The 26,921-nt window shown below is 40.0% G+C and overlaps 1 protein-coding gene across 1 annotated transcript; it reads right to left on the reverse strand.

Moving 5' to 3' along the window:
• Positions 1-6,938: 6,938 nt before the first annotated feature.
• On the reverse strand, positions 6,939-26,288 carry ankrd28b (ankyrin repeat domain 28b). Its single transcript, XM_041793426.1, has 28 exons — positions 26,110-26,288; positions 21,657-21,740; positions 21,067-21,145; positions 20,501-20,571; positions 20,188-20,388; positions 18,421-18,508; positions 18,179-18,321; positions 17,830-18,042; positions 17,461-17,539; positions 17,239-17,353; positions 16,989-17,071; positions 16,778-16,841; positions 16,633-16,701; positions 16,404-16,544; positions 16,150-16,261; positions 16,038-16,064; positions 14,265-14,339; positions 13,972-14,173; positions 12,140-12,227; positions 11,936-12,053; positions 11,424-11,643; positions 11,040-11,127; positions 10,867-10,950; positions 10,613-10,758; positions 10,408-10,490; positions 10,178-10,260; positions 9,965-10,056; positions 6,939-7,964 (listed from the first exon to the last, which is right to left on the reverse strand). The coding sequence occupies exons 1-28, from the start codon at positions 26,134-26,136 to the stop codon at positions 7,681-7,683; spliced, it is 3,159 nt and encodes a 1,052-aa protein (XP_041649360.1). The 5' UTR covers positions 26,137-26,288; the 3' UTR covers positions 6,939-7,680.
• Positions 26,289-26,921: the final 633 nt, after the last annotated feature.

Below are 26,921 nucleotides of genomic sequence, written 5' to 3' on the forward strand. Positions count from 1 at the left end.
TTCTCAGATTTTACCCTCATGACCTCATGTGGGGAGTTAGCACTGCCCCCAGGGCTGGTTGGCCCTCCCCGCTTGGAAGAAAGTTCCACCTTCCTCTCCTGATCCTCCTCTCATTTGCCAACTGAGATGCTGGATAGCTCAGTGAGTTACGCTGTTAACTTTGATCTGTGAGATTGATGGTTCTAATCCCAGTCATGTCCTTAACTTTGGATAAAAGTATTGTAACATCAGGAGTGCCACATCCATTTCCTGAGAGGGGTGTGGTCAGGGGCGGAGTCAGTCATTTAAAGCCACAGACACAGAAATGGCTTGTTCTGAGAAACAGAGGGGATTTTAGACATACAAAAATCCAATGTTAATTTTTCAGCAACAAACTTCACAAGCATGTTTTGGGGACTGCTGAGAACAATATAAACTTGTCTTCAAAGGGTAAAATATGTCCCCTTTAATGAACAGATTACTGGCACTTTTAAAAATAGCATTTAAATTGTGAAAATTCAAGTTAGAATACTTATGCATGATTTTATGGTTGAAATCTTTGAAACAGACACATTAATAAAATGTATTCAACTTATAGGATGCGCAGATGGCTTAGTGGTCTAAGGTGGGACCCATGTACACAGGTGGGCCTGTGGCCCTTTGCTGCATGACTCTCACCGCTCTCTTCCCTGTTTCCGACTCTATCCACTGTCCTCCTCTATCCAATAACGGCACAAAATGCCCAAAAATACATTTTTAAAACTTATCAATATGAAGTCAGTAAAATCATCAAAAAAAAATCCCTGCAAAGATTGTAGCACAATTGAACATTTATTTGATGCCAGCTGACACTGATGGCTAAGTGAAATGGAACTCAGTATAAACAGGAAGACTGTTTCATTCATTATACACCACTTGTTCATAGTTCTCCCTTTTCCATCCTTTCTCTTCCTGCTCTGGTGATCAGCTGATTATGGGAGGTCACGCTCTTAAGCAATAAGCTAATCAATTCCTGCCAAAACCTTGTTTGACCAATCATCATTCACCTGTCATATTTTAAATCTGTCATTCTCTTTCACAGTCAGCCTGTCATTTTAGTGTGGATGCTGCAGCCCTCCTCCACCCCAGCCACCTCCATTCATCAGCATCTGGTCCAGATCCTTACAGGTCTCCTGCTCATCTCATCCTGTGTATACCTCAGTCTCTTCCAAGCCACCTCTTTGGTTCCTGGGCCAGCTTCCTTGAGATCTACTCCTCATCTGATCCTCCTCCAGCATCTAGACTCCATAAGGGAGTATCCTATTCCTGCCATTTGCTCCACGACCCCATCAAGTACATGAAGTCATCAAGTTGGAGTCTAATTGCCAAAGACTTCACATTTGTCTTTCACTGAATTTTTAACATAAATTGTAGTTAAACTTGTATTAAGTCTATCCTGATTTCAATGGTTTATAAATTAGATCCTTTTCAATTAAAGATAAAATCATTTCTTTTCAGTCGCAGCTGTGCAGGTACACTTTCCATGTCAGGTGTACAACCAATGTAAAGCTGCTAAAATAATGTTAGAATTAAACACTTGATTTTTATTTTTAAAGTCCACTTTCTAACAAGAGCAAAAGTAACAACATGTGTGAAAGCATTTTTCTGTTTTGTTAGTTTAAAATTAGTTTCAAATGTCAGGTGGCGCAACCAGTGTTTTAGTAAAAATGCTCTTGAGTCCAAGATAAGACCAAGACATTCAAAATATGGTCTTGAGACTGGTCTCAAGGCCATGCCAGGACCTATACAAAAACGATACCGGAAAATAAAGGACAACAAAGGAGGTGCATACGACTCCAACAACGACTTAACTGTTTTTTGTCCACTTAAAAGTTGGTATGAGCCTGGCTTTGGAGGTGAATGGTAGGCTAGCATTAATGTTGCTGGTCCATGTGTTGATATAACTAAATCAGATCTGAAGAGGATCTAATAACTGCGCCTTTGAGGGGCCGGATGTTGTCTGTGGGCGGGCCTGCTGCTGAAGGGCCATTTGTCAGTTTGTTGAATCGTGGAAGTTATGACACTTCAAAGCTTTTATTCTGACTAAAATAAGTGATAATGCTTCTTTATGACTTACAAACACAACAGAGGCCATCAACAATACTGATTATTTCACAAAAGCTATTTTAATGCTTGTAATAACTTCCACCACAGAGTCCAAGGAGAAAAAGGCCTCTTTTACCATCTACATCACAAACTTTTAGAGCACTGACCCCAAGAGGGGTGCTAAAATCAAAGCAATCAGAAGCCTTAGATTGGCTCATGTACCAGTAAGCTAGATAATAAAAATGCTTTCGCTTTATAGTTTGATTTATGCATTTGATGAGTTGATTTTTTTGGCTTAACAAGGACATCAGGAAATACCAATGACCAAACCTCATTGAAAACAATGTGTGAACAATTGTGTGAACAATGATCTGCTTTAATACCACGAATATGCAAATATTTTCTTTGCAATGGCTCACTTAAGAAAGGAGTCTTTTCACCCACCTACCAGAGCAACAATAGTAACTTGCCCTTACACTGAGGTGTGAAAACAGAACTTCCTTTGCACATTAACGCTCTCAAACAACCACAGCTAAAGGTGTCTTTTTTTCTTTGAAAAAAAAAACAAAACAAAAAACATCTGTGCTTTCATTTCTCACAGAGAGGACCTGTCAGGCATCACTTCTACCCTCCTCTCTTGTTGTGGTGAAACAGCAAACAGCCCTTGCAGATGTCAAGTAACATTACACCAGCTGTTCATGGCTTCCACTTTAAACTCAATATTTCTAAAGTCCACAGTGAACTCATTTTCATCTTCATGGGCCCTGATCTCCAACAAAAGTGGGGTTCACCATTTCCCCAATGTTCGGAGAGCAGCTATCACTGTCATGTAAGTCCAAGTAATGGATGCTGCGAGTGATGTTGGCCTTCTTTGCAAAAAGGCTCTGCTTTCTTTTTACTTTCCAGAGATCCTCATCACATTTCGGAAGGAAGTCCTCCAGCTTGATTGTGTCCTCTTTCTGGGGACCTCAACAAAGTCTCCTACGCATAGGAGTAATGAAGCTAGTAGATGCAGTGTTACCCATGACAGGAAATGTGACTGAATTGAAATCTGTCTGTTAGGGGAGAAAACATACCCATGTAAACAGTTAGAAATGACCTGAAACATAAATCCATAGACAGCATATGTCCCCTATTTACCTGTTAACTGAAGCAGACGAGTGGAGTTCCATCTGTTCCTTCTTGTTCAGTGTTACATGACATGTGTTTAGGCTCCTTGGTTTAAAGACACTTCCAGAGGCCTGACCTCGTCTACCATCAAAGGAATAACTGACAGTCATTATCTTCCTAAAAGAGATAAAAGACAGCCCAAAAAATACAAGTTAACTACATTTGTTTGTATCAATCAGTCTGTTAATCAAGCCCTGTTCCTCCAATCATTAAGGCAATCATTTCCCAAATTTACCACCTGACATGGAAAGTGTACCTGCCCAGCTGCGACTGAAAAGAAAGGATTTTATCTTTACTTGAAAATGATCTAATAATTTATAAACCATTGAAATCAGGATAGACTTAATACAAGTTTAACTACAATTTATGTTAAAAATTCAGTGAAAGTGATGACTTCATGTACTTGATGGGGTCATGGAGCAAATGGCAGGAATAGGATACTCCCTTATGGAGTCTAGACGCTGGAGGAGGATCAGATGAGGAGTAGACCTCAAGAAAGCTGGCCCAGGAATCAATGAGGTGGCTTGGAGGAGACTGAGGTATACACAGGATGAGATGAGCAGGAGACCTATAAGGATCTGGACCAGATGCTGATGAATGGAGGTGGCTGGGGTGGAGGAGGGCTGCAGCATCCACACTAAAAAGACAGGCTGACTGTGAAAGAGAATGACAGATTTAAAATATGACAGGTGAATGATGATTGGTCAAACAAGGTTTTGGCAGGAATTGATTAGCTTATTACTTAAGAGCGTGACCTCCCATAATCAGCTGATCACCAGAGCAGGAAGAGAAAGGATGGAAACGGGAGAGCTATGAATGAGTGGTGTATAATGAATGAAACAGTCTTCCTGTTTATACTGAGTTCCATTTCACTTAGCCATCAGTGTCAGCTGGCATCAAATAAATGTTCAATTATGCTACAATCTTTGCAGGGATTTTTTTTGATGATTTTACTGACTTCATATTGATACGTTTTAAAAATGTATTTTTGGGCATTTTGTGCCGTTATTGGATAGAGGAGGACAGTGGATAGAGTCGGAAACAGGGAAGAGAGCGGTGAGAGACATGCAGCAAAGGGCCACAGGCCCACCTGTGTACATAGGTCCCACCTTAGACCACTAAGCCATCTGCGCATCCTATAAGTTGAATAAATTTTAATAATGTGTCTGTTTCAAAGATTTCAACCATAAAATCATACTAAAGTATTCTAACTTGAATTTTCACAATTTAAATGCTATTTTTAATAGTGCCAGTAATCTGTTCATTAAAGGGGACATATTTTACCCTTTGAAGACAAGTTTATATTGTTCTCAGCAGTCCCCAAAACATGCTTGTGAAGTTTGTTGCCGAAAAACTCTAATATTGGATTTTTGTATGTCAAAAATTCCCTCTGTTTCTCAGAACGAGCCGTTTCTGTGTCTGTGGCTTTAAATGTTAATGAGCTGTCTGACTCTGCCCCTGACCACACCCCTCTCAGGAAATGGATGTGGCACTCCTGATGTTACAATACTTTTATTCAAAGTGAAGGACATGACTGGGATTAGAACCATCAATCTCACAGATCAAAGTCAGCAGGTTAACCCACTGAGCTATCCAGCATCTCAGCTGGCAGCTGAGAGGAGGATAAGGAGAGGGAGGTGGAACTTTCTCCCAAGCAGGGAGGGCCAACCAGACCTGGGGGCGGTGCTAACTCCCCACATGAGGTCATGAGGGTAAAATCTGAGAACGGCTTGTTTCAGCACACATTTTCTGAAAGGTGGAGAAAGAGAGGGTGGAAGGGAATGTATTTTTCTGGTACTTCTGGGGATTGTGGATATATATGTATTATTACTTGTGTGTGTATGAATATATATATATATATATATATATATATATATATATATATATATATATATATATATATACAAAATGGACAAACTCAATGACATTGATGACCCTGTCTACATCAGTGTTATAAAGGTACTGTGTTCACTGAGTTTGGTATTTAGCCTTTTTAGTCAGGATTTAATGTTTTGGTTGCATTTAGTGATGCTCACCAGTGCTGAGGGAAACATTGTGTGGTTTTCACTGCTCTTTGCAATTCTGATTTTGCTTTCAGGGCAATATCTAAAAGCTTCAAACCCTGCACTGAAAACATTAAGTCAGGGGTGTCCAAACTAGGGCATGTGAGCCAAATGGTCCTCAGTGGGGAAAAGAAAAGGTTCTGACACCCCTGGATTGAGTTCACTTCACCTATTTTGCATTCTTGGTACAGAACCATACTATCACTACCACTACTGTCACGAGCAGCAGACATGTACAGGATGTCATGTTGTATAGCTATGAACATTGACGCACAGTCATTTCTGTGGGCAGGCATTCTCACCATTGTTGCAGATACGTATCATCAGACCAAGAGCATTACATCAGCAGTGTTTATCAAGGCTTTACATATCCTGTTAAACTTCATTATCAAACCAGTGGCTGGAATCAAAATGAAAGCTCACGCTTCAGTATGAGCCAGACGAGGATAGACAAAGATTTAGTTTTATGTACAGAACTTTGATCACAGCTCTGCATGTCCATAGATCCACCAGAACCTCTGTGAGCTATGATTTTAGCATTTGTGTTTGTAGAATTAAGACAAAACTTTGCTTGAGATTCACAACGAACAGCCAATCTCAAGGAAATCTCAAAGAAAACACCAGTAAAACTACACAGCCACAGCAGCTGGGGTTGTCAAAGCTATTTTACAAGGTTAGAGTATGTTTACACTAAATTCCTTTATTGGCTTAAGCACGATTTTATAAGTTAGATAGAAATACTGAAACTTACAAAGGTACCGTCTTGATTAAAGCCCCTGTCAGGAACTTTTAGGTTGCATCAATTTGGCGCCCCCTGTTGACAAAGTGTTACCTCTCATCTGTCCGATCTTGTCCTGTGCATGTGAGGGTAGTGTTTTCTGACAAAAAAATACCATCGTAATTTAATTTTATATTTACATTAATCTGGAATCATAAAAAATTGCTGTTAAAGCTGTTCCTGCATGTTGAAAATGAGTGGGTCTTACCCTTTGCCAGTTATCAGAAATCTACTTCGTAGAAATAGCCAGTTATATCACTCAAACATATCCTGATAGAGTAGTCAGATGTGTCATATATTTAAGATTTTAAGTCAAATTCCATAAAAAGACTCATGTTCATTATTAAATAACTCATTTCTTTATTACTCATAAAATATACAGCAATCTCCGTACTGAAAGAACTCATTGGAGCTTTGAATTCACAGTCATAATTTCTATATACATGCTAGTTTCATCCCTCTTCAAGAAAAAAAAAAAACAAAAAGGTTTTTTTTTCCATTCTAATGAAGCTAGCAAAGTATTTTTACATATTTCCAGTTGAAATAAATTTCAGACAGAGAAGGGAAGATTTGAGTCATGGTAGGATCAAGTGGTTTCTTTTTAAGTTAAAGCAAGCAAAACCAGTCAACAAACATCGACTAATAAGAGCAAAATGATCAAACAGAATAAAATCAATCGGTGTCATGTCATTGGTTTACAGTGTTTCTCCTCACAAAGCAGAGCCTCACATACCTCGGTACTGGATCAGTGCGTCTTAGAAATGTTCATTACTTACCTAGTGTGCATCACTGTACTTTCAGAGCTGCCTCTACAAACCCAGCATTTCTCAGTAACTAATGAAGGCACAAAATGAACACATAAATAGGAACCCAAAGTACACAAATAATTTATTCTTGAAAGACTAAACCGTAATGGACAGGTCAATATACAAAGGTTAGCTTGATCAACTTAAAATAGCCTGGTGTAATTATCAAATGTCACACAGGCTGATGGATTAGATTTTTTTCAGGGAAGGAGTTTAACACGTGATCATGAGTTTAATAAAATTTGTATCTCAAAAAATAAATGACTTTACGCTCTCTACAGACTTGAACTTCATTCTTACAGTTGTAGTGTGCGGATTTCAAAGTTGTCTGACTTAAGAAATTTCAGAATGAAAAACAAGGGCTGCCCCTTCAGCTTACCAATAAACCCAAAGAAATCTCATTTACACCATTAAAACTGTATTGAAATGCATTCTTGTCTTTTGGTCCCTGTCGGTTTAGCTCTCTTAAGTGCTACCTTCGCTCTCCAGCATGTTATTGCTGCACAAAAGTCGCTGTCCGCCCAACAAGTACACTTTGAAGCACTCAAGAAGTCAGTGTTGGTACAGCAGCGCTTACTGAGGTCCAGTATTGGCTGAAGGACACCTGGTGCTGGATGAGGTCAGGATGAGTGCGGGCCAGCCTTCAGCACCTTCTCCATCTTTTGCTCTCTGATGGCGGGGGGTCTCTTAAGGCTCCAGTGGGGGCTTTTCTCATCCTCTACCCTACCTCCAAAGCTGGTGGTGGGTTAATATTTAAGACACAATGTGTGTTTCTGCTTCTGTCGCTCCCTCCTGTCTGTCAGTATGTCTCTGAATCAGAGTCGTTGAGCTCCTCGTCCTTATAGAAGCCGTCATGGTGGCCGATGTTGTTGAAGCTGCAGTAGGAGCTGTGCTCACCACGCAAAACGGGCAGGCTGTCGAAGGTGACGCTCTTGGAGGGGCTGGTGGTGAAGTGGTTAATGGCACTGAAGGGGATGGTAGGTGCTGGGGTGCAGGGGGATACAGGCATCATGGTGGCCAGGATGAGGGCGAGGCAGTCTGCAACATCTTTGTTGGGGGCACAAGCCAAGGCGGGTGTGTAACCTGAATCAGCCGATGTAAAGCAGAGTTACATGTTGTACAAAAATAAAAGTTAATATTACTTTTATTTCAGAATTAGCAACAAAAAAGACAGTTGACAGAACAACTAGGCTTCCTGTGCATTAGGGCAAGTTTCTTAATTCAAAGACCAACTAAGTCTTATGACCCTTTTCCAGATGAAAACCTATGTATATGAGGAGTTAACAGTACTGTTCATCAGTAAGGGTCAAAATAAGGGACATTTTCATAATAAAATTAAATTTTTTTGGCTTTTTGCTTTTATTGGATAGGACAGCTGAAGAGAGACAGGAAATAAAGGGAGAAGTGGGGGAAGATATTCACCAAACAGCATTGAGACAGGGAATCGGTCCCATGGCCACTACATTGAGGACTTCAGTCTCTGTATTTGGGCGCCTGCTATACCAGCTGAGCAAAACCGATGCCCACAAGAGCTTGATATTATGTCAGGGTTATTTAGCTGTAAAAGTCATGCATAACACAATTTGCGACTTGACATGTGCCGCTGAACATTAAGTAATTAGACCACAACAGCTGACCTGCGTGAGGAAAGTTGCTGTGTATGCGTAACAATGCCAAATAGAGTGCAAAATAATTTCCACAGCATCTACATAAAACTGATGAAAATGACTGGAGAATATTAAATATTCTTATTAAACACAAGACATCTCATTCTTTCAGGACGGATGCTCAACTTTCTTTCTCTTCTCCTCTGTCTGATCAGCTGCAGATGCACTCAGGTGACTGGGGGTTATACAACCTCAATGCGTAACGGAAGATTTAAGGGGGATTGTTCACTAGCGGACATGGACAGCTTGCTATAGATCAAAAAATGTTTTAAAAAATACATATAGGGCAAAAAAACATTTAAAAGTATGCATTGGGCACATGAAGCCAACATCCCCCGCAGAATGCAGTGTGCTCAACACTGTATTATTGTAGGAACTTTAGAAATAAAACAATCACTGTTGTCAATGCTGCAACCAATTCACCTTCATAACCTGGTATGCCACATGGATTTGTTTCACACATCCATCTAGTAAACCACTCATACACAGCATTTGATGGAAGGGCAGAGTCTTTGAAAAAAAAAACTCAGAGGTTGACTGGATGAACCTTCTGTCACATCTTTATGGGCCAATCAGAGCAACGAAACACATGATGTAGCTGCTATCGAGCTGCGCCCCTACTAGAGGAGTAAACTCTTTGACTGCCTAATGTGAACCATGGTGACTGTAGACATGTCAGTACAGGACTTTTGTCGTTTCTGAAAAAAAAAAAAAAACTCAATGCTGTTCTCTGTTCTTCTTTTAACGAAGAAATGTTGTCAAGTTCTGATTAAACTGGCGCTTTAGCAGCATCCACGCCTTCTGCCATAATTGCACCGGTCTCTTGTTGCTGATTGTTTATGTCACGACTCCACCGTGCCCGAAAGTACTGCCCCTCGATGCTGATTGGTCCTGTCACTTTATAACCGGGCCAAAACGGTTCAGACAGGAGCTTTGCAAGATGGATTCGCCAGTGAGAAACAGGTGTATCCATCTGCTTTGCAAGGTTAGCACCTTCATGTTTCCCTTCAGAAATGTGAGTAAGTTTGAGTACATTAGACTTTATTTATCCCATGCGAATGCACCACACCAAACACTGACGTCAGGGGGTAATTCACAAATGATCAGAGCTCCACAGGTAATTCTAAATCTGTGTATATATTACTTAAGTCAATAGCAGCAGCAGAATGTGGAAGTTTGGAGAGTAAAGGTGGGCATTTGTTCTCCTCTCTACCCCCCAGCCCAGTCCAAGATGTTCTAAAGGCATTTTGAACCATATTTTAATCAATTAGTTTTCTTCCTCTCAAATTCATACCCGTCTTTTACCACTTGACCATTCTTTGTACAGTACTTCCTATTGAAGATATACATGACATTAGGAATAAGTTCTATGTGTATGGGTCAGTGTTACGTAGGTAGGTAGGTATAGGAATTTACCATTTTCATCGACTGCAAGTACACTGGCTCCCTTTGCAAGCAGCTCTTGTACCACCACAGTTAAACCGTTTCTTGCAGCCACATGTAGAGGCCTAAAATGAAAGATAAAAATACAGTGAACTGACAAGGAAATCATTATAAATCTGTAACATTCATCTGATCCATTTGATCACACTGATTCAGCACAAGACAAAGTAAACGAGTGGTACATACGTCTGTAAGGCGGCGTTAGTGGCGTTTATGAGGTTTCTGTCTGCAATCTTTTCTAATATCAACAAGGCACTGGTTTCATGTCCCTGTAGAAAACATCCAAATTAACTTTCATTTTCTAATTTCCACGTAATAGAAATCGTTCCAAGTATTTCAACACAGTCTTGAAGGATCATGCTGCATCTTTGTTGTTTTAGAATGTAAAAAGAGCGCCCCCGTATGGCAGTACAGACCTTACTGCAGGCGAGATGAAGAGCAGTGTTCTTTACAGCATCCTGCAGCGTGAGATCTGCTTTTGCACTGCTCACCAACAGTTCTGAGAGGCAGAGGATGTGAAATGAATACCAAACAATGACAGTCAATTTAATAAGACAACAATTGTTATTTCCCAAAGCAATACTTTTATTTCTGTTTGTAGAAGTAGGAAAAAGCACCTACCAACAGCGTTTGTCTGGCCATTTTCAGCAGCCATCATGAGTGGAGTCTTCCCAGCAGCATCCACACTGTTCACCTGAGCATTGTGGCTCAGCAGCAGCTGGAGACACTCGACATGGTCGGTGAAGGCTGCTGCATGTAGCGGGGTCCTGTGGAATAACATTTAAAAAATTAAAATCTGTAAGGCCAGTATTTTTCTCCACTCTTATTCATCATTTTTAATGAAGTTGCACTTGACTTTGCATGAGCATGTTTACCTGGTTTTACCGTCTTTGGCATTGACAATGGCAGGGCCCAGAGTGTCTATCAGCATCTCAGCAGCACCTTCGTTGTCATGGATTCTAAAGAGAGGAGGGTGGGATTAATTCTTCTGTTCAAGCCTCAGTTTCAACATGCATTGATCCAAACAGGAGACAGCTCAGGATCTTACACAGCACAGTGGAGGGGGCTAAAAGAATTGCCTTGAGCCTTGTGAAAAACCTCTTGTTCCAGCAAAACCTCCACACACGTATCGTGACCTGCAAGAAGAAAAGAGTAAACCACATCAGCCTCAATCTTCTGGCACAAACAATCACGGCTCTTTCAAAAGAACATTTTATCAGCATGTGTCAAACCTTAGCCTTTAGGTGCACAAGGACACTGCAATGTAGAAATGCATAAAGAACAAGCACACAAAAAAAAGAAAGCAAATCTGTTAATGCCTATCTTAAATCTTTTCTTGCCTGTAATTGAAAGCAGACACTTCTTAAAGAAAGAATACATTTCCATTTATCTTATTGTTATTTTAGATTTCTTCATTCTCTCATCTCTGTACCATTGTAGCAGGCCCAGTGCAGTGGAGTGTAGCCTTGGTTGTCTGTTAAGACAGGGAGTGTTTCCACTGATTGGGCAGCATGCAGCAGGCCTCCCAGTACCCCAATGTGTCCACATGCTGATGCCAGGTGAATCGGTGTGCGCCCTTTACAGTCTCGCACCAGGAAGTTGGCGCTGTGCTGAAGCAAGGCCTCCACACATTCCTCGTGGCCGGTCACCGCCTGCAGTCACAAACAGAGGACGTTAGTGTTTTTCCACTGCCAAGTGATCTTATCCTAAATAGTCATGAATATCAAATGAACGGATAGGATGCTAATCGGTTTGCGGGTTCAAAGACAAACGGGTAAAGGGGCCAAATCAAGCATCAGCTTATTCTTTAATTAGAATTTGCCCAGCAATAAAACAAAAACCTTGATAAAAATGTCTAAATAGAAAGCTAATAAAGACAAAAGGAAAAAAAACTACTCCACAACAAATATTTGTAAATAAGAAGGAAAAATAAGACATCCTTACCCCTCTATGCAGGGCTGTCCGACCCCACTTATCTTTGGCTTCTACATTTGCTCCCTTATTTAAAAGAGAATACACACAATCTGTGTGTCCACTCAGGACTGACAGCATCAATGGGGTTCTGAGAGAAAACAGACAATAAAATCATAGCAATTACTTCCAATCTAAAGTGGGAATAGAAAAAAAGGAGGTAGAAATTTTCCTTACTGTCCATTGCCATCTTGAATGTCGACTGCACTTTGAAGATCAGCATTTCCAATTAGCAAACGCAAACATTCTGAGTGACCGTTAGTAGCTGCAGGGGGAGAATGTAAAAACTTTATGAATAATAGTAACAACTTTATAAAGGAAGGAGAATTATTCCTGTAGGCACAAACAATTAGATTGATGAATGAATGAAATTCAAAATACTACACACACATCCACTGGTGGGTGCTGGATTCAAAACGAACAAGCATAAAGAAGCAGAAAAGGTCTGCTCACCAGGGAGCTCCCGTTTGAGGATTTATTTAGCAACAAGTGACATTTTGAGCCTGCATGCTCTTACACATGTGGTACACACTACAAGATAATAAAACCAATTTTGGGCAAAATTCCTCCCCATCAACCAGATCAGTAAAGGCCTGATTTCATTAGATGGCTCTGAAGATTATCTTTCTAGATTTTCCTGTGGTGTGTAAAGAATTATCTTTCCCTCTCTGCAGCCTTTTGCACTAGCTGTGCACAAGCTCTGTCTATAAAGTTCACCTTATACCTTACGTGGAAACTAGTTAAGTTATAACCTAAGTTGTGTCATTTTTTGGTTGTACAACAAAGACTTTAAGTCCCTCTTAACTAGTAGAGCTTGGCATCCAAACTAACCAAAATATTGTTGCAGATCGACATTTTCACTTAATCAATCAGTGAAAAGTATTCTTATAATCCAGTGTTTGTTATAGTGCTGCCCTTTGTGTCTAGTTATCTCATAACAGGCTAACAGCTAAAAATAACTTATCCTGCCTACCATTAATCCTCAAACAGCACCCGAAGTGTATGAAAAATATAAGGCATTTTGTGTAGGTTATTACCAAAGCCTACAGCCTAAATCTCAAGCGACTTAAGCCTGCTATCCACTGTGCGATTTTGGGCTGTCCTAGACGAAAGATGACCAATCGTGGCAATGTCTTTGGTTGTGGCTCTTGTGACCAAAAATAGCCTGGGATAAAATTCTGACAAAGTGTTGATCTCAGATATTTTTCCAAACAATTACAACAGCTTTGCTGTTGCTTCCCTTCATTATATTTACTGTGGCACTGGTTGTTGGTGAAAGAATCTGTTAGTGTGTGGCGTGCTATGTTGCTCATCCCGTTGCACACAAACTACAAGAACAAACCAGGTAAATCTGCCCTTAATTGTTGTCATGTGTGAGGTCTCTAACATTTTAAAACCAAATTGATTTTAGATTTTATAGTATGGGCCAGCCTTTAGACATCTTAAGATGACAACTTGCATATTTATTTGCAAGTTTGACAAAGAGTATGCTAGCTTAAAACATCACTTGTTGCTCTAGAAAAACTTAAACAGAAGCTTCCTGGGTGCAGACCATTCTTGCTTCTTATGGGAAAGCAACCACCTAACATCACAAACTTGTTGGGAGGAGAATTCTGTTGCTTATCCGCCTACATGACCCTTTCTTCTAATCAGTAATTTCTTAAAGTCCCACGGGCTGCACTGAATTTGTTCAAACAGCATTTTCCTTTGATCGTGGAACTCTTAAGACTGAAGTTGTTCCCTTGAAGGAACAACTAGTTGTTCCCTTCACTTGAAGGGTTTAGGATTTTGATTTCTAGGAGCTTTGTGCCCATCACTTAAGTGTTTAAATTGATTTTTATTGTTTTATAATGGATCAAACATGTTTGTTTTTTTCCCCCTGTTTCAATGTGTCTATAATCACAGCAGCATTGGAAACAAGGGAAACCTTGATTTCCGTTCAAGAACATGAAGGTCTGAAATGAAGTTTAGATTAAAAACTTGTCTGACATAGTCAGTCTTGTTCATACCTGCAGCATGGATGGGGGTTCTTTTCAGGGTGAAGTCTTTGACCAGGATGGAGGCTCCCTGGTTTATTAGGACGTCCACACACTCAACATGGCCCTTAAAGGCAGCAAGGTCTAGAGGTGTACGCCCTTGGGAATTTCTTACATCCAGATCCAACAGGGATTGAACCAGAACCTCCATAGCCTGGTGGTGACCGTGGTATGCCTGAGAGATAAAATTACCATGAGACATTTACATACTAGGTCTGAGGATAATGCTGCAATTAGGGAAAGGACAGGAAAAAAACTTGACTCACAGCAAGGTGCAAGGGGCTGACAGGGGCTCTGACATCAGAGTCATTCAGGATGTCTGTCCCTGAGGTTTCCATCAACTAAAAAACAGGAGCACAGGTTAAAACCTTCTTTATACATATAAAAATTACTAAGCTTTATAACTCTTTGAAACAATTAAACAGTACATGGTATTATGGCACATTCGGAGGCCAGAGATATACTACTAGCGTCTAGCTGCTAATTTGAACGGTCTTTAAAATATAGTTAACTGTATGCAAAGTGTGTTACTGGAAGACACCTTTAGAGGGCACACCCGAGGGCTGAGGCAGCACACAACTACCTGATGAACTACAAACCTGAAGAGACTAATTTATGGCTACTATCCAGAGTTCAAATCTAATTAATACAATGTTGTTAAAAAGTAATGAAAACAGATCAGTCTGTCAAACTGGTCACTTCTCTCATTTGATTCAACAGCTACATATCAAATACCAGCATTAAATTAACAGGAGACAACACATAAAAATAAGTGATATCTGTTCATTCCACATCATTTGACCTTTTTAAAAACACGCTGATGCAGTCTCACACCGGGAAGGGATGCACTGGTGCATGCCTCGACAGAATAATGGATTAGGTTTCATTACTTCTAGGTCAGGCCCTATGTGTATACTCAAGTCACAGAGTTTCCTTCACCACATCTCTGTTGCCTTGGGAAGAACTTTTTAAATTAAGCCCAAATCAAAAATCATTCATCTCTCAGATGTACCTCTCCCTCATTGTCATTTAACAATCAATCTGTTATTAAAGCAAAAAACTGCCTGGGAGAAAGAAGAGAACATTACTGTTTTAGCATCTGGCGGGGTGAAGCAATTAATATGGTCAATTGCATTACTTCATGTACACGGTTAAGCTTCATTCGGTTAAGTTATTCATTCATTCATTATTCATCTATTATTTAGATCCCATGAATAGCAGAATTAGCACATTAGCAGAATTATATCCAAGTTAAACAGCAACTATGACGGATGTAGCCCCGACAATCTAGGCCACATGTTTTACTTCTATCACAAATTGCAGAAATTCTGGGGGTTCATTTTGAAGACCTTATCTGACATATTGGAAATTAAGCAACAACCATGTTCTTTAACTGCTTTTTTAAGGTGTCAGAAAATGTTGTAAACATGTGCAGAACAAGCCAATGTGACTGCATTCTCTACCCTCTTAGCAAGTAGGATGATTTTCTATTGTGGAAGTCATCCGGTCCGCCATCAGCTTCTACCTGGTTAAGCGAATTAATGTTTTCTCTCAGATGTTTGGTTGAAAAATTTACTATTAGAGGGCTTTCTTTCATCTCTTATTTAGCAGCCTTAACAGGCTTCCAACTGATTACACACATTTCATTCCAATTCCTCATCAGTGAAGCATTGGAGTATTAGATTTAATTATTCATCTAGGATGGTTTTTGATTTTCAGTTCTATGACACAAATAAAGGGCCAGATCATTTCATCAAATGCTTTTTTCTGACCCAGATTATAAATTGATGTGTGTGTTTAAGTGTATGTACGTGGGTCATGGGTGGTTTACGAGGCATGGCTATATTAAAGGTTGTGTATTCATGCACGACTACTGTAAGGTTACAATAAGTAGGGGTGGGTAAAAATATCGATTAATCGATGCATCGCAATGGTGCCCCTTCATATATTTTTCTATGTGATCTTTTCAACATTGTTGTTAAAACTACATTTGTGCTGATTTTTGATTCAGAACATGCAAAAGTACAATTCCAACTCACCACATCCAGTGGTGTTTCACTTGCAATCTGTCAGAAACAGAGGGAGTCAGAAATGTATTAAACAAAAAGAGAATTTTGCAAAGAGCTATAAACTGCAAAGATAACTTCTCACCAGCTCCAGACAGAGGCGATGTCCGTATGCAGAGGCATAGTGCACAGCATTGTAGCCCTGATTGTCCCGGATCCCTGGATTTGCATCATTACGCAGTAAATATTCCAGGCACCTGCAGACAAAACAAAAAAGGCTCTGGTTAAGGAAACATCACCATCTTTAAAGGCTTGATTGTTTACTGAACATAAATAATCCTTTCTACCACACAGCACCCATCTCCTTTAAATAAATATATTTTTCAAACTATTACTGACTTTCCGTCTGTGTCTGAGGCAGCAGCGTAATGAAGAGGAGTGCAGCCCCGCTCGTCTAGATCATTGACACTGGCCCCAGAGCCTACCAGAGCAAATAGGCACTGGTAGTTACAGTTGGCAGCTGCATAGTGCAGAGGGGTCCTGGAAAAGCAAAAACAGCTCAGCTCCTTGTTCAAACTTTACAAAAACTCAAACTCTTGATTCAAATCTATACAGAAATGCTACAAACCTGCCAAAGCTGTCCTTTCTGTTAAAGTCTGCCCCCGTGTTGAGGAGGAGATTGAGACATTCCAGATTTCTGAGGAATTACGAAGATTTGTAAGTGGATGACAGACATATTGATTTAGTTAAAAAGATTTGCTGTCCTAACTCACCCTCCAGCAGCTGCAGCATGTAAACAAGTCCTTCCAAAGTCATCAGGAGTATCAATATCAAATCCTGCATCAGAGTAAAGGATTATGCAATTAAGTCTGTAGTCAGTGAAGGATTTTGACTTATGAATTAGCAAATATCTGAACCATTCTATTATTAGATTAAAGCCATTTGGTACAAAGAGATACCATTCATGAACAAAGAGTGGCTCACCTGAAGACAAAAGTTTCCGGCAGCAGTCAGAGAATCCACTGAGAGCAGCCAAATGTAGTGGAAACATACCATGAACCCCTCGTCTGAAAAAAAAAAGCACAATAATGTATTTCTCTGCATCACACATTTTGGTGCTAATTTAGGGTGAGGACATTGCAGATTTATCTGTGCAGGAAACTGCAATATGACAGTTTTAAATAACAAATTATAACAGATTAAACTGTTGCTGAAAAAGTGCTGGCTCGCTCACTTGGCTGTGTCAGCTCTGTTGGTGATGAGGGTGTTGATGAGCAGCTCGTGTCCATATCGAGCTGCAATGTGCAGTGGTGTGTTTCCATTCTTATCTTCACAGTCTATCTCAGCACCTTAAGGGGGAACAAAAACAAAGTAAGCACTTAGTGGCTGCTACACTGACAAGCAGTTTTGGTTTTGCTGCCCAGCATGACAAAGCTGAATTTTAAGACAAACTAACCATTCTCGATGATTGCTTGAGATCTAGAAAACCTCCCGTGGATAGCTGTCATGTGGAGGGGAGTCTTTCCATCTTTACTCTGGAGTAAAACAAAAACACAGTGGTATCACAGAAAGAGTTATATTGATTACACTCATGAAAAACTGCAAAAATTAGTGAATTCAAATCAAAAAATGTAGGGAAAAGGTACAGAAATGTTTGATACAATTACAATTCACAACATAAACATTTGAATTTGAGCAGGAGTGATAACTGCAACTCTGAACCACAAAATTAATCTTTTTATTTCTTTAACTTTATCTTAAAGATCGGTTACTTAGCAGCAGTTTTCCCAGCTCCTCATGATCAACTTGTCCGGGGAACACTCACCTTGATGTTGACATCAGCCCCATTGCAAACCAGCAGCTCCAGACATAATGCCCCGTGGCGGGAGGCGGCGGTAAAGTGGAGAGGTGCGAAGCCCTTCTCGTTCACCTGGTTGACGTTGGCTCCACATTCAATGAGTTCATTCACAACCACATCCTGCCCGTTGTAACAGGCCACATGTAGAGGTGTGTTTCCGTATGCATTGGGCTCGTTTATCTGGACGGCAAAAAGAAACGTCACCTTTGTTATCAAAACAAAAGTAATTTATACATGATGACAGTGTAGTTAATACATTTCTGATCTCTCTTCATCTACCACAGTTTGCCAACAAAAGAACGCAGGTGCAACTTACATCCACCCCTAAGTCCAGGAGGTATTTAACAACACTGATCATCCCACTGGAGGCTGCTGCATGTAAGGGGGTGTAAGATTTCTTATCTTTACAGGCCACCTCAGCTCCGTGAGACGCCAGCAGCTTAACTACTTCTATGTGCCCTGGAAATAAAAAAGAGCAAAATCAAAATGTCAACAATTATACTTAGAAAAATCAGAAACAACAATATAATGTAGATATCGCTGAGCTTGATTAATTACCCATGTAGGCGGCCCAGTGGATTGCACGGCGATCCCTCTTGTCAAAGGCATTGATGTTTGCTCCTCTGGAGAGCAAGAGCCTCACCATCTAAAAGCACCAACAGAAAAAGAGCAATCAGGAAATATTTAAAGGAAAACATTAGAACAGAATCTAACTTGTTTTGCTGCCTTTATCTCAGCATGGCAAGTATAACTAAATCTATTTCACTCTGTGATACCAGCCATTTAAGTCACAAATACAGTACCTATAAAAAGTGTTCACCTCCCTGATGTTTTACCCTTTTATTGGCTTTATAAATCAATCATGGTCAATATAATTTGGCTTTTAAGACAAAAAACCTCTTTAATGTCAAAGTGACTTCTTGTGTAAAAAAACAGGCTTTTTAACAGGTGTCCATACTGGACTTCCGGTGTTCCTACAGCCAGCCTCAAGTGGACACTCGTTGTATTGCAATTTTTTTCACTTCCGCATTGGCTTCATTTTATTGGACCAGAGGTTGCTGCTTGGTACTGCCCCGTGTTGAGCTATGTGATGTTTGCCAGTGTTTCATGCAGGTGCTTTGACATGCGTTGTATTGTTTAGGAGGGGGCGGGGTGAGTATTTGTGAAGTGAGGCACAAGTTGAGCACTGCTTTAGTGATCCCCGGAACATATTTTCCAGATATACATTCCTCTTTCTAAAAAACTCAGCATTTCAGTCAAATTCATTCAATTTCCGCAATTTCTGCGTTAAATAGTAGATTCTGTTTTTATTGGCCAATTCCGTTTAACAAGGTCCAAGAAGCAGCTGTAAACTAGCAGCAAAAACTTGACAGTATGGCAGCCAAAGCTAAGCTAAATCAATGATAAACACACTACTTTTGCCAAGCTCTTCATAATAAAAGTCTGCAGCTGTTAGTTTTATAAAACGCTTTTATTGTGAACGCCCTCTTTAGGAAATGTGCTAAAGTTATTTAAAAAACAAGTTATGACAAGTTTAACACAGAGAAGGTCTACTGTTTATAGAGGAGGAGCTCCTCTATTATTGAGGGTTTTATCTTGATGTCCACATCAAACAGCCAATTATTATCAATATATCAAAGCTCAACTAAACACTGTTATAATGGGCACTCATCTCAGTTACTTGTTTCAATGGAATGTAAGAGTACACAACAGGATATGAGTCTATAGACACCTGTATAATAATACGTGATTTGCTGAGGTAATGACAGTTGCAGTTATGACTCACACAGCTGTTTATAGCAGATAACAGCCAGAGCTATGTGGTAATGTTGACTCTTTCATCTCACACTTCTCAAACACACATGCAAAAATAGCCATTGTTTTGTTGTTCTCTATTTCAGAGGCACAAGTTACAATGCACATTGTGTTAACCCATATAAGTCAAACAGAAATGCTTCCTTAGAGTGAGAGGGACAGATCCTGAGTGCATAAAACAAGCCAGAGAAGCACACTGGACATGAGCCTGCTGTGATAGTTTGCCAATAAAAACAATCCAGTGGAGAATAACTCTTTCTGCCAATATGAGAATTATTAAAGAGGCTGTATTCAATGCACAAAAATTCAGAAGAGACTGTACAGCCATGTATTTGGCTGTAGTCAGCTCCTTTAACTTAAACTCTTCTTTTGTTTCTTTAACGCAGATTTTTCTCATGCACTGCCAGTTCTATCCATTAAGCAACCCCTATATCAGCTCCTGCAGCACAGAAGCACTTATTCAGGCGCTGCTCAGAGCTTAATCAAAAAACACTTTAGGTTTTACTTTACCTCTAAGTGACCGCTGAAGGCCGCATGGTGCAGCGCGGTCCGGCCTGCTCTATCTGAAACATTCACATTGCTGAGCAGTGGGACAAGGGCTTCTGCGCAACGGACTGCCTTATTTGCTGCGGCAATGTGAAGAGGAGTCTGCCAGTTCTTGTCTCGAGCGTTTACGTCTGCAGAGTGTTTCAGCAACACCTGAACAGCCTCCTGAAGGAAATCAACATCATCATCATCATCATCACCACACATAGGTTGTATAGTCTTGCATAACAATGTGTAACAGCGTGTGTTAATCAGAATCAAAGGATGTTTCACATACCTCACTGCAGGAGGCCACAGCGCGGTGCAGAGGAGTGAGCCACTTGTTATCTTTGGCATTTACTCTGGCACCTACAAGTTAGAGGACGCCGGCTATCAGACTGTGTAAGGTCATTTAGTGACATGAAGTCTTGTTCAACACTTCAACAACATGACAAGAGCTTTTCTGACAGATATCAGGTCCTGTTTTTTGATATCTCAATCCATATAAAGAAAAAGCAGACTGTGAAGGCTGCAAGTAAAGGTATTTTACTATATTGAATGCAGATGCACTCTTTGGCTACGTAAGCATATCATTGTTCTGGGAATCTCGTTTCAAAATACCATCATGCTTACAGTCAGGTTAACATCTGTGATCATTTAACCTGCCCTTCAAATCCAGCATTTCAGGACGTCTATGAACAGCATGGGAAAGAAAAGCAATTGTGTTTATGGATGAGATATTAATCTGTTGGCTGTCATATAAACCATAAAATCCTAAATGGATTTGGCAATGTTTATTAGATATCAACAACATTGCAACATGTGTCAAAACAGCTTCCATGCATCTTGCTTTAAGAAACTTACCTGAAAGAATCAGCAGCTCTATGATTTCTGCATCTCCCAGATAGGCAGCAGCATGTAATGGTGTTCGCTTCTCATTGTCCTGTAAGGAAGTAACAGAAAGACAACATTAGAACAAAAGAAAAAATAAACATTTACAAGTACATATCAATCTTATGTTTTTTTTGGTTTATATGGGCTTGATAAGTCAGACTTTCAAAACAGTTTTTTTCTTAACTATTAGTAGTATTAGTAGTCCTTGAAAAGAAAAGTAAGCTTTAAGTTCTCAGCCATCACAGAAAAAATTTGGTAAAGCTCATAATAATACATTTTCTTGAAATTTTTTCCTGTGAAAAATAATAGCCTTATTTTGAAAGAAACGTCCCCCACCGGAGCAGTAATGGTAAGGAATGCAATAAAATAAGCAGATCCAGATCATGCGGTGGGAACTGTAAAAACGTTATGTGCTTCCAAGACACTGCCCTGAATGAGTTATGAGAGGCCTTTCAAGGACACCTATACATTTGAACTCTAAATTCAGTGTAGCTGTTAAGTTTTTAAAAAGCAATAATAAGAGGAAACAGATGCAGAGACTTTGTCTGAGTTGGGATTACCTGTGCGTTCACATCCTCTTTTTTGAATATGAGCGAGCGTACTTCATCTGGATCAACATTGAAAATGGCTTTCAGCAAAGCAGGCTGCAAAAAAGAGAGACTGGATTAATCAGATGAATTTTAAGGTTGTTTTTCCCAAACTCTCATATGTACAATAAATGTTTCTACGAGGCAACTGAAGCCAAAAAACTTGCAAGTCAGAATTAAATGCCAAGAGCAGTTTTAAAAAACATTAGCGAGTTGGACCTTGGAGACTTTGCGTCTTGGAGAGACTTCAGGATCCTCATCATCGAGCACCACAATACACACGCGACTCATTTGCTCAGAGATTACACAATCATGTTTACCCTGCTAAAGGCACTCCATACAAATTTTTGTTTACTGTCCAATGAAGGAAAAGCACAAACTGAAACATTAGGCTACACCAGTGAGGAAGAAAAAGACAATCTAGCAGGCTGGACCAGACTTTAAAGTGGACATTTAACAAAATGATGACTCCACAAATCAGAGGATGATGGAAGCAGATTGTCCAGAGTGATTCTGACAAGTGCTGAGTAGGCACTTTTTAAATTCTTCTCTATGTTTACAGTCTGGAACCACATCCATCCCATGGAAAAGAGAGAATAATCAGTCCAACATGGTACTCTAATGAGCCGTCCATCACCACTTTTTCTCGCACATCGGCTTCTTGAGACTGTCTGCACCTTCAATGGAGACAAACACGAACAAAAGAAAAAGATGTCCACATGGAAAATCTGGTCACCATATCCAACAGGAAAACATCAGGCAAATTTGATTCAAGTGACACTCCATTTCTAAATTTTAACTGAAGAATGCAAGAAAAATGTCAAAGTTCTTCGTGAAGCCTGCCTCTTTTGGATTATGCAAGTCCTCTCCAGGCCTCTTAAAAAGTAGCTGATTGGCCCCACCCTTGTGAGGGGTGTGCACATGGAGACTGTCTTCTGTGAGCCTGTGCTGTTTAGAAAAATGTATAAGGTGTGTTGCCATTATGCACATTAATTCATGTTTGTGCCTCACAAGAAATCAAATATAAGCCACAAGTTAGTGTTTAAGAGATAAGCAACTGAAGCCATAATATTGATTCAACACAATGTTTACCCATGTGCCTGCTGCAAATGTTGTTCACTGTGACACAGTTGCAGCTTTTGGCCAACTCTTGCAGAAAAAAAGGCATTACAACACTGGCTGTGCTTTTGAATAGTGAGTTGGACCTGAGGACACAATGTTCCAAGTCAGCAGATAAATGTAGTTGTCAACATCTGAAGAAAAAGTGTAAGACTTTTGACAATGCCTGTAAAACTCTATAACTGCAAATGCAATAATCTGTACTTTTGACCAATATAAACATGAAACAGATCCCTCATGTTCGCCAATTCATAATGAGATAATATAGTAGAACAACTGCATCATTTGTGTGGTCAAACAGGAGACAGAAGGCTACTGACATTCACTGACATCAGTGTGAGTAATTTGATTCACACATTGTAAAATGGTTGCTTTTAGGTCATTAACTAGAGTTACATCTACATGACTTAATCAAATTGTTTTGGAAACAGTGTTCAAATCAATGGCTCCATCAGCACTGAGTAGTTAAGTGTGCAAATGAGCCTCCATGCCAGTTATATGCTGCTGCACTGCCCTATCTGATCCACCATAACACCCTTTCAGAGCCTTTGATCAGGCACTTTTCCACCGCCTGTGGGAGGAGGCTGGCATGGATGGGGGAGAACAGTAAAGGCAGGCGGGGGGATCCCATCCAGAGGCTGCAACTGGTTACCCATGAAAGGCCCAGATGGAACATTCCTCCTGGCTCTCACAAAAAACACTTAACTCTTTCCTGACTTTTGCCAAGTTTAAAACACAAAGAGAGTCATTAATGTGGGCTAGCATCCACAACAACCACCGTTAAATGTTTTTTCTTTTTTTTCAACACAGGTAAAAGCTGTGAAATCTAATTCCGCAGTGCTCAAATGTGTGTCAGGTGAGCTGTTTTTTAAGCACTTGCATTATGCGTTCACAATCATGACATTTGAACAAGCAATGTGCAACCCTGTAGCCAAAACAAAAGCTAAGATTAAGAAAGCACTTGGGCTCAGCAGGTTCAACAACAAGTGTTTAACATGGTAAAACCTGAATAACATCCTTAATCTGCAGTAAATACTTCTTTTGTTGGTAAGCGAGATAGTGTTCATACCTAATATGTGAGAGAAAAATATACTGTGGATTGATTTTTTTAATGTCCAATAATAACCATATTTTAATGGTTATTGGGCATTTCATTATCAATTCCATAAGATAGATTTCCAACTGAGTCTGAACAATGCAACATGATGCATTTGTTTATTAGCTAAGCCTTCATCCCTCACTTAAGCAACCAGCCCAGCCAACAAGCAAATTTGCTAAAGTACAGCCATAAACTCAGTTTAAAAAATCTTTAATTCATATGACTTAGTTCAGGTCACATGCTTGACTAATAAGCCATATCATATGGAACATGATATGTCTGTATCTGGTAGCTCCTTAATCTTCCCCTATATGTTCCACTGGCTCTCAACCATACTGCTATCCGCGATCACAACAAGGGACCAACAAGGCCTTGTGAAAGTTGAGCATAGAGACAAGCACTTTCACCTTTAGCTCACAGAATGAACTTGGACTGTATGTACTGTATGCAAAAAAACACGATAGCACAAACAAACAGAGAAAACAGTCAGAGTTTTAACACTTCTTTTTAAAATACAAACTGTTAACAGTCTTTTATGAATAATGCAAAGTGTACATGGTCAAGATTATTTCTTTGAAGTCCACTGAAACAAACAGGGTAAAAAACAACAGCCATGTACAAAATTTGATCCACATGATGCGCTTAAGCAGACGAATGGAAGTTATTAGAATAAGCAAAAGAAAGACTACAATTAAGAACCAAGAAGCGTACACTGGCTTGTTAAAAACATAAGACAGCCCTCTCATTCAGTCCATGAATTTCTGCAGGGTGAAACAGTGGTTTGTGTTACTTTGGATTGATTCAGGGCTACAAACAGACACTTGTCCTTCTTTCACGATTTAATTTCTCCATACCCTCTACAATTAAACAGAAGAACAAATCTGCATTCTGTTGTTTTCAATTCTCCAGCCCTGCATGACTAGTGTAGGAGATTTTCAATGCCTCTCTGGCTGCACTGACTGTGCACCTCCTCTCCTCATACAAGCCAGCCTAGTTAATACCATCACCATGGAGACAGCTCTCTGGCAACTGAACCAGCTCACATGAGCTCAGGTACATGATCATTCAAGCACACACACAATGAAAGGCACATGCTTATTCATAGGGTACAAGAGTAGCAGGCATGTTCAAAACACAGCCCTTATTTGATAACAGCATGCTATTTTCGTGATCTCAAGTGGGTGGCAAGTGTCTATTAAAGTTAGGGACACGTGTCTAATACCACACCTTTGCCAGCCTGCCACTCCATGCATTTATTATAAGTATTACAAGCACTTATATGTACCCTTTAGAATGGTGCTGCTTTTTAAATATTGGTATACCACTACTTCCCCAAAAGCTAGCGACTTCCTAAACACCTGACGTTTTAATTATTAACAGTATTATTTGTAGCAAGGCTAAAATCATGATAGGCTTAAGATCTAAGACACAACTCATCAATAACACTTTCTATACATCACCATTGGGCGATCCACATAAAGGAAACCAAGAAAAACTGAACAATGAGCACAGCCTCTGCAGTTCAAATCAGCAACGACACATTGTGTTTTCATATCACTTTAAACTTTTGGTTTGATAAATCAGTGCATCACAACATATTATTTGTGTGTTTATATGTCGTCCAGCGTTTTAGCTATAATGAAACCTCACCAGCTGAGTTGACGTAAGCTAACCTGAAGGTGTCATATATGTACTGTTGTCACTGTAACGACACGAGCAACGATATGCTCATATGTTACGGTAATAATTTCACATTAATATGATTTCTTGTAAGCAGCAACTCAGCCCAGTTTATTTTGTTCAGCCACAACAAGCTATCAAGTCACTTCCCATCTGAGTACCTGGTAGCATTTCACATAGGCTCTGGCTAATTGCTGGAGATGCACACAGTATCATTAGCTGGCTATAATTAAACAACCGCTGGGGACAATGTCTTAGGTGTATAATACGCCCTGTATAACACCAAAATATTACTCTAAATGTGACTCAACCGCCAGTACGGCTATTATTTTTTCCTTCGTAATTTTACAGTTTAACGTATAAACTTAGCCTCTCGTGAATGTTTAGGGAAATGCTTCCGTTTCTGAGAATAGCCTGAGCTATATTCCGCCTGCGACAGTTGAAATCGGGGCAGCTAGTGTTAGCCAACGGAACCCAGAAACTGTAACTCAAACCTGAGTCTGTTTTTTGGACTGAGTGATCACTTACCTGGTCTCGAATTTTGAGAACCACCATATTTCTGGGATTTTAATTGTTCTCATGCAGATTCATACAGAGATAATTCTTTCCTTCCGAATAGCAGTGTTTGATCTTGGTAGCTCTCCCGCTGGTCTGCCGGAGGCCTAGCGTGACGCTAGCTTAGCTTACTTGCTAGCTTCCTAACCTGATGGCATGGAAGCAGAGGAGTAGCGGAAACTCCATAACATTGGCGCCACCATACTTCCCCACCCACGAAGCTGCAATGTAATTGGTCAGACGTACTCAGTACCGAAGTAAGGGTGTTAGTGATTGGTTGTTATTAACTGTTATCGGTTAAAGGCGCACTGTGTTGAATATTACATTGCTGTCTAAGCTCACGTTGTAATAAATCCTGATATACCATAATAAACGATCCCATCGAGCGTTTATGAATTCAAGCTATAATGCAACCGTACTGTGGTCAATCGAGCCGGGCTGTGTTTGAGTATCAGCTGCCTATTTCTCTATTTAAGCACCGTGACTCATCTTGAAGTTGCACAAAAAGCGTCAAGCGCGTTGCCCTGGACCGCTGAACGGCTCGGCTATAGCCAAGGGGTGATTTATGAAGATTTATTCTCTTGATAGTGTTAGTTTTGACATACAGTTAGATATTATAACCGTGCAGTGGAAATACAACATTCATGATACGTAAAGTTATATCTCCCCCGGACCAATCTGTGACACCTGTCAGACCCCATGCCCTTATTTTAACTATTAAGAAAAACATCGTTGAAGGCATGACACTGTATAACCTTAAATAACCTCTGTGGTGCCCGGTGTCT

The sequence above is a fragment of the Cheilinus undulatus genome, linkage group 8 (assembly GCF_018320785.1).
Source record: "Cheilinus undulatus linkage group 8, ASM1832078v1, whole genome shotgun sequence".
In the NCBI taxonomy this organism is placed as follows: domain Eukaryota; kingdom Metazoa; phylum Chordata; class Actinopteri; order Labriformes; family Labridae; genus Cheilinus; species Cheilinus undulatus.

Excerpts from the sequence above, each read along its gene's own strand:
- ankrd28b (XM_041793426.1), bottom strand. The coding sequence starts at position 26,136 with ATGGTGGTTCTCAAAATTCGAGACCAG. Across the intron at positions 18,509-20,187 it reads CCTTCAGCGGTCACTTAGAG|ATGGTGAGGCTCTTGCTCTC; the intron begins GTAAAGTAAAAC and ends TGGTGCTTTTAG. Across the intron at positions 11,644-11,935 it reads GGACAGCCCTGCATAGAGGG|GCGGTGACCGGCCACGAGGA; the intron begins GTAAGGATGTCT and ends TTGTGACTGCAG.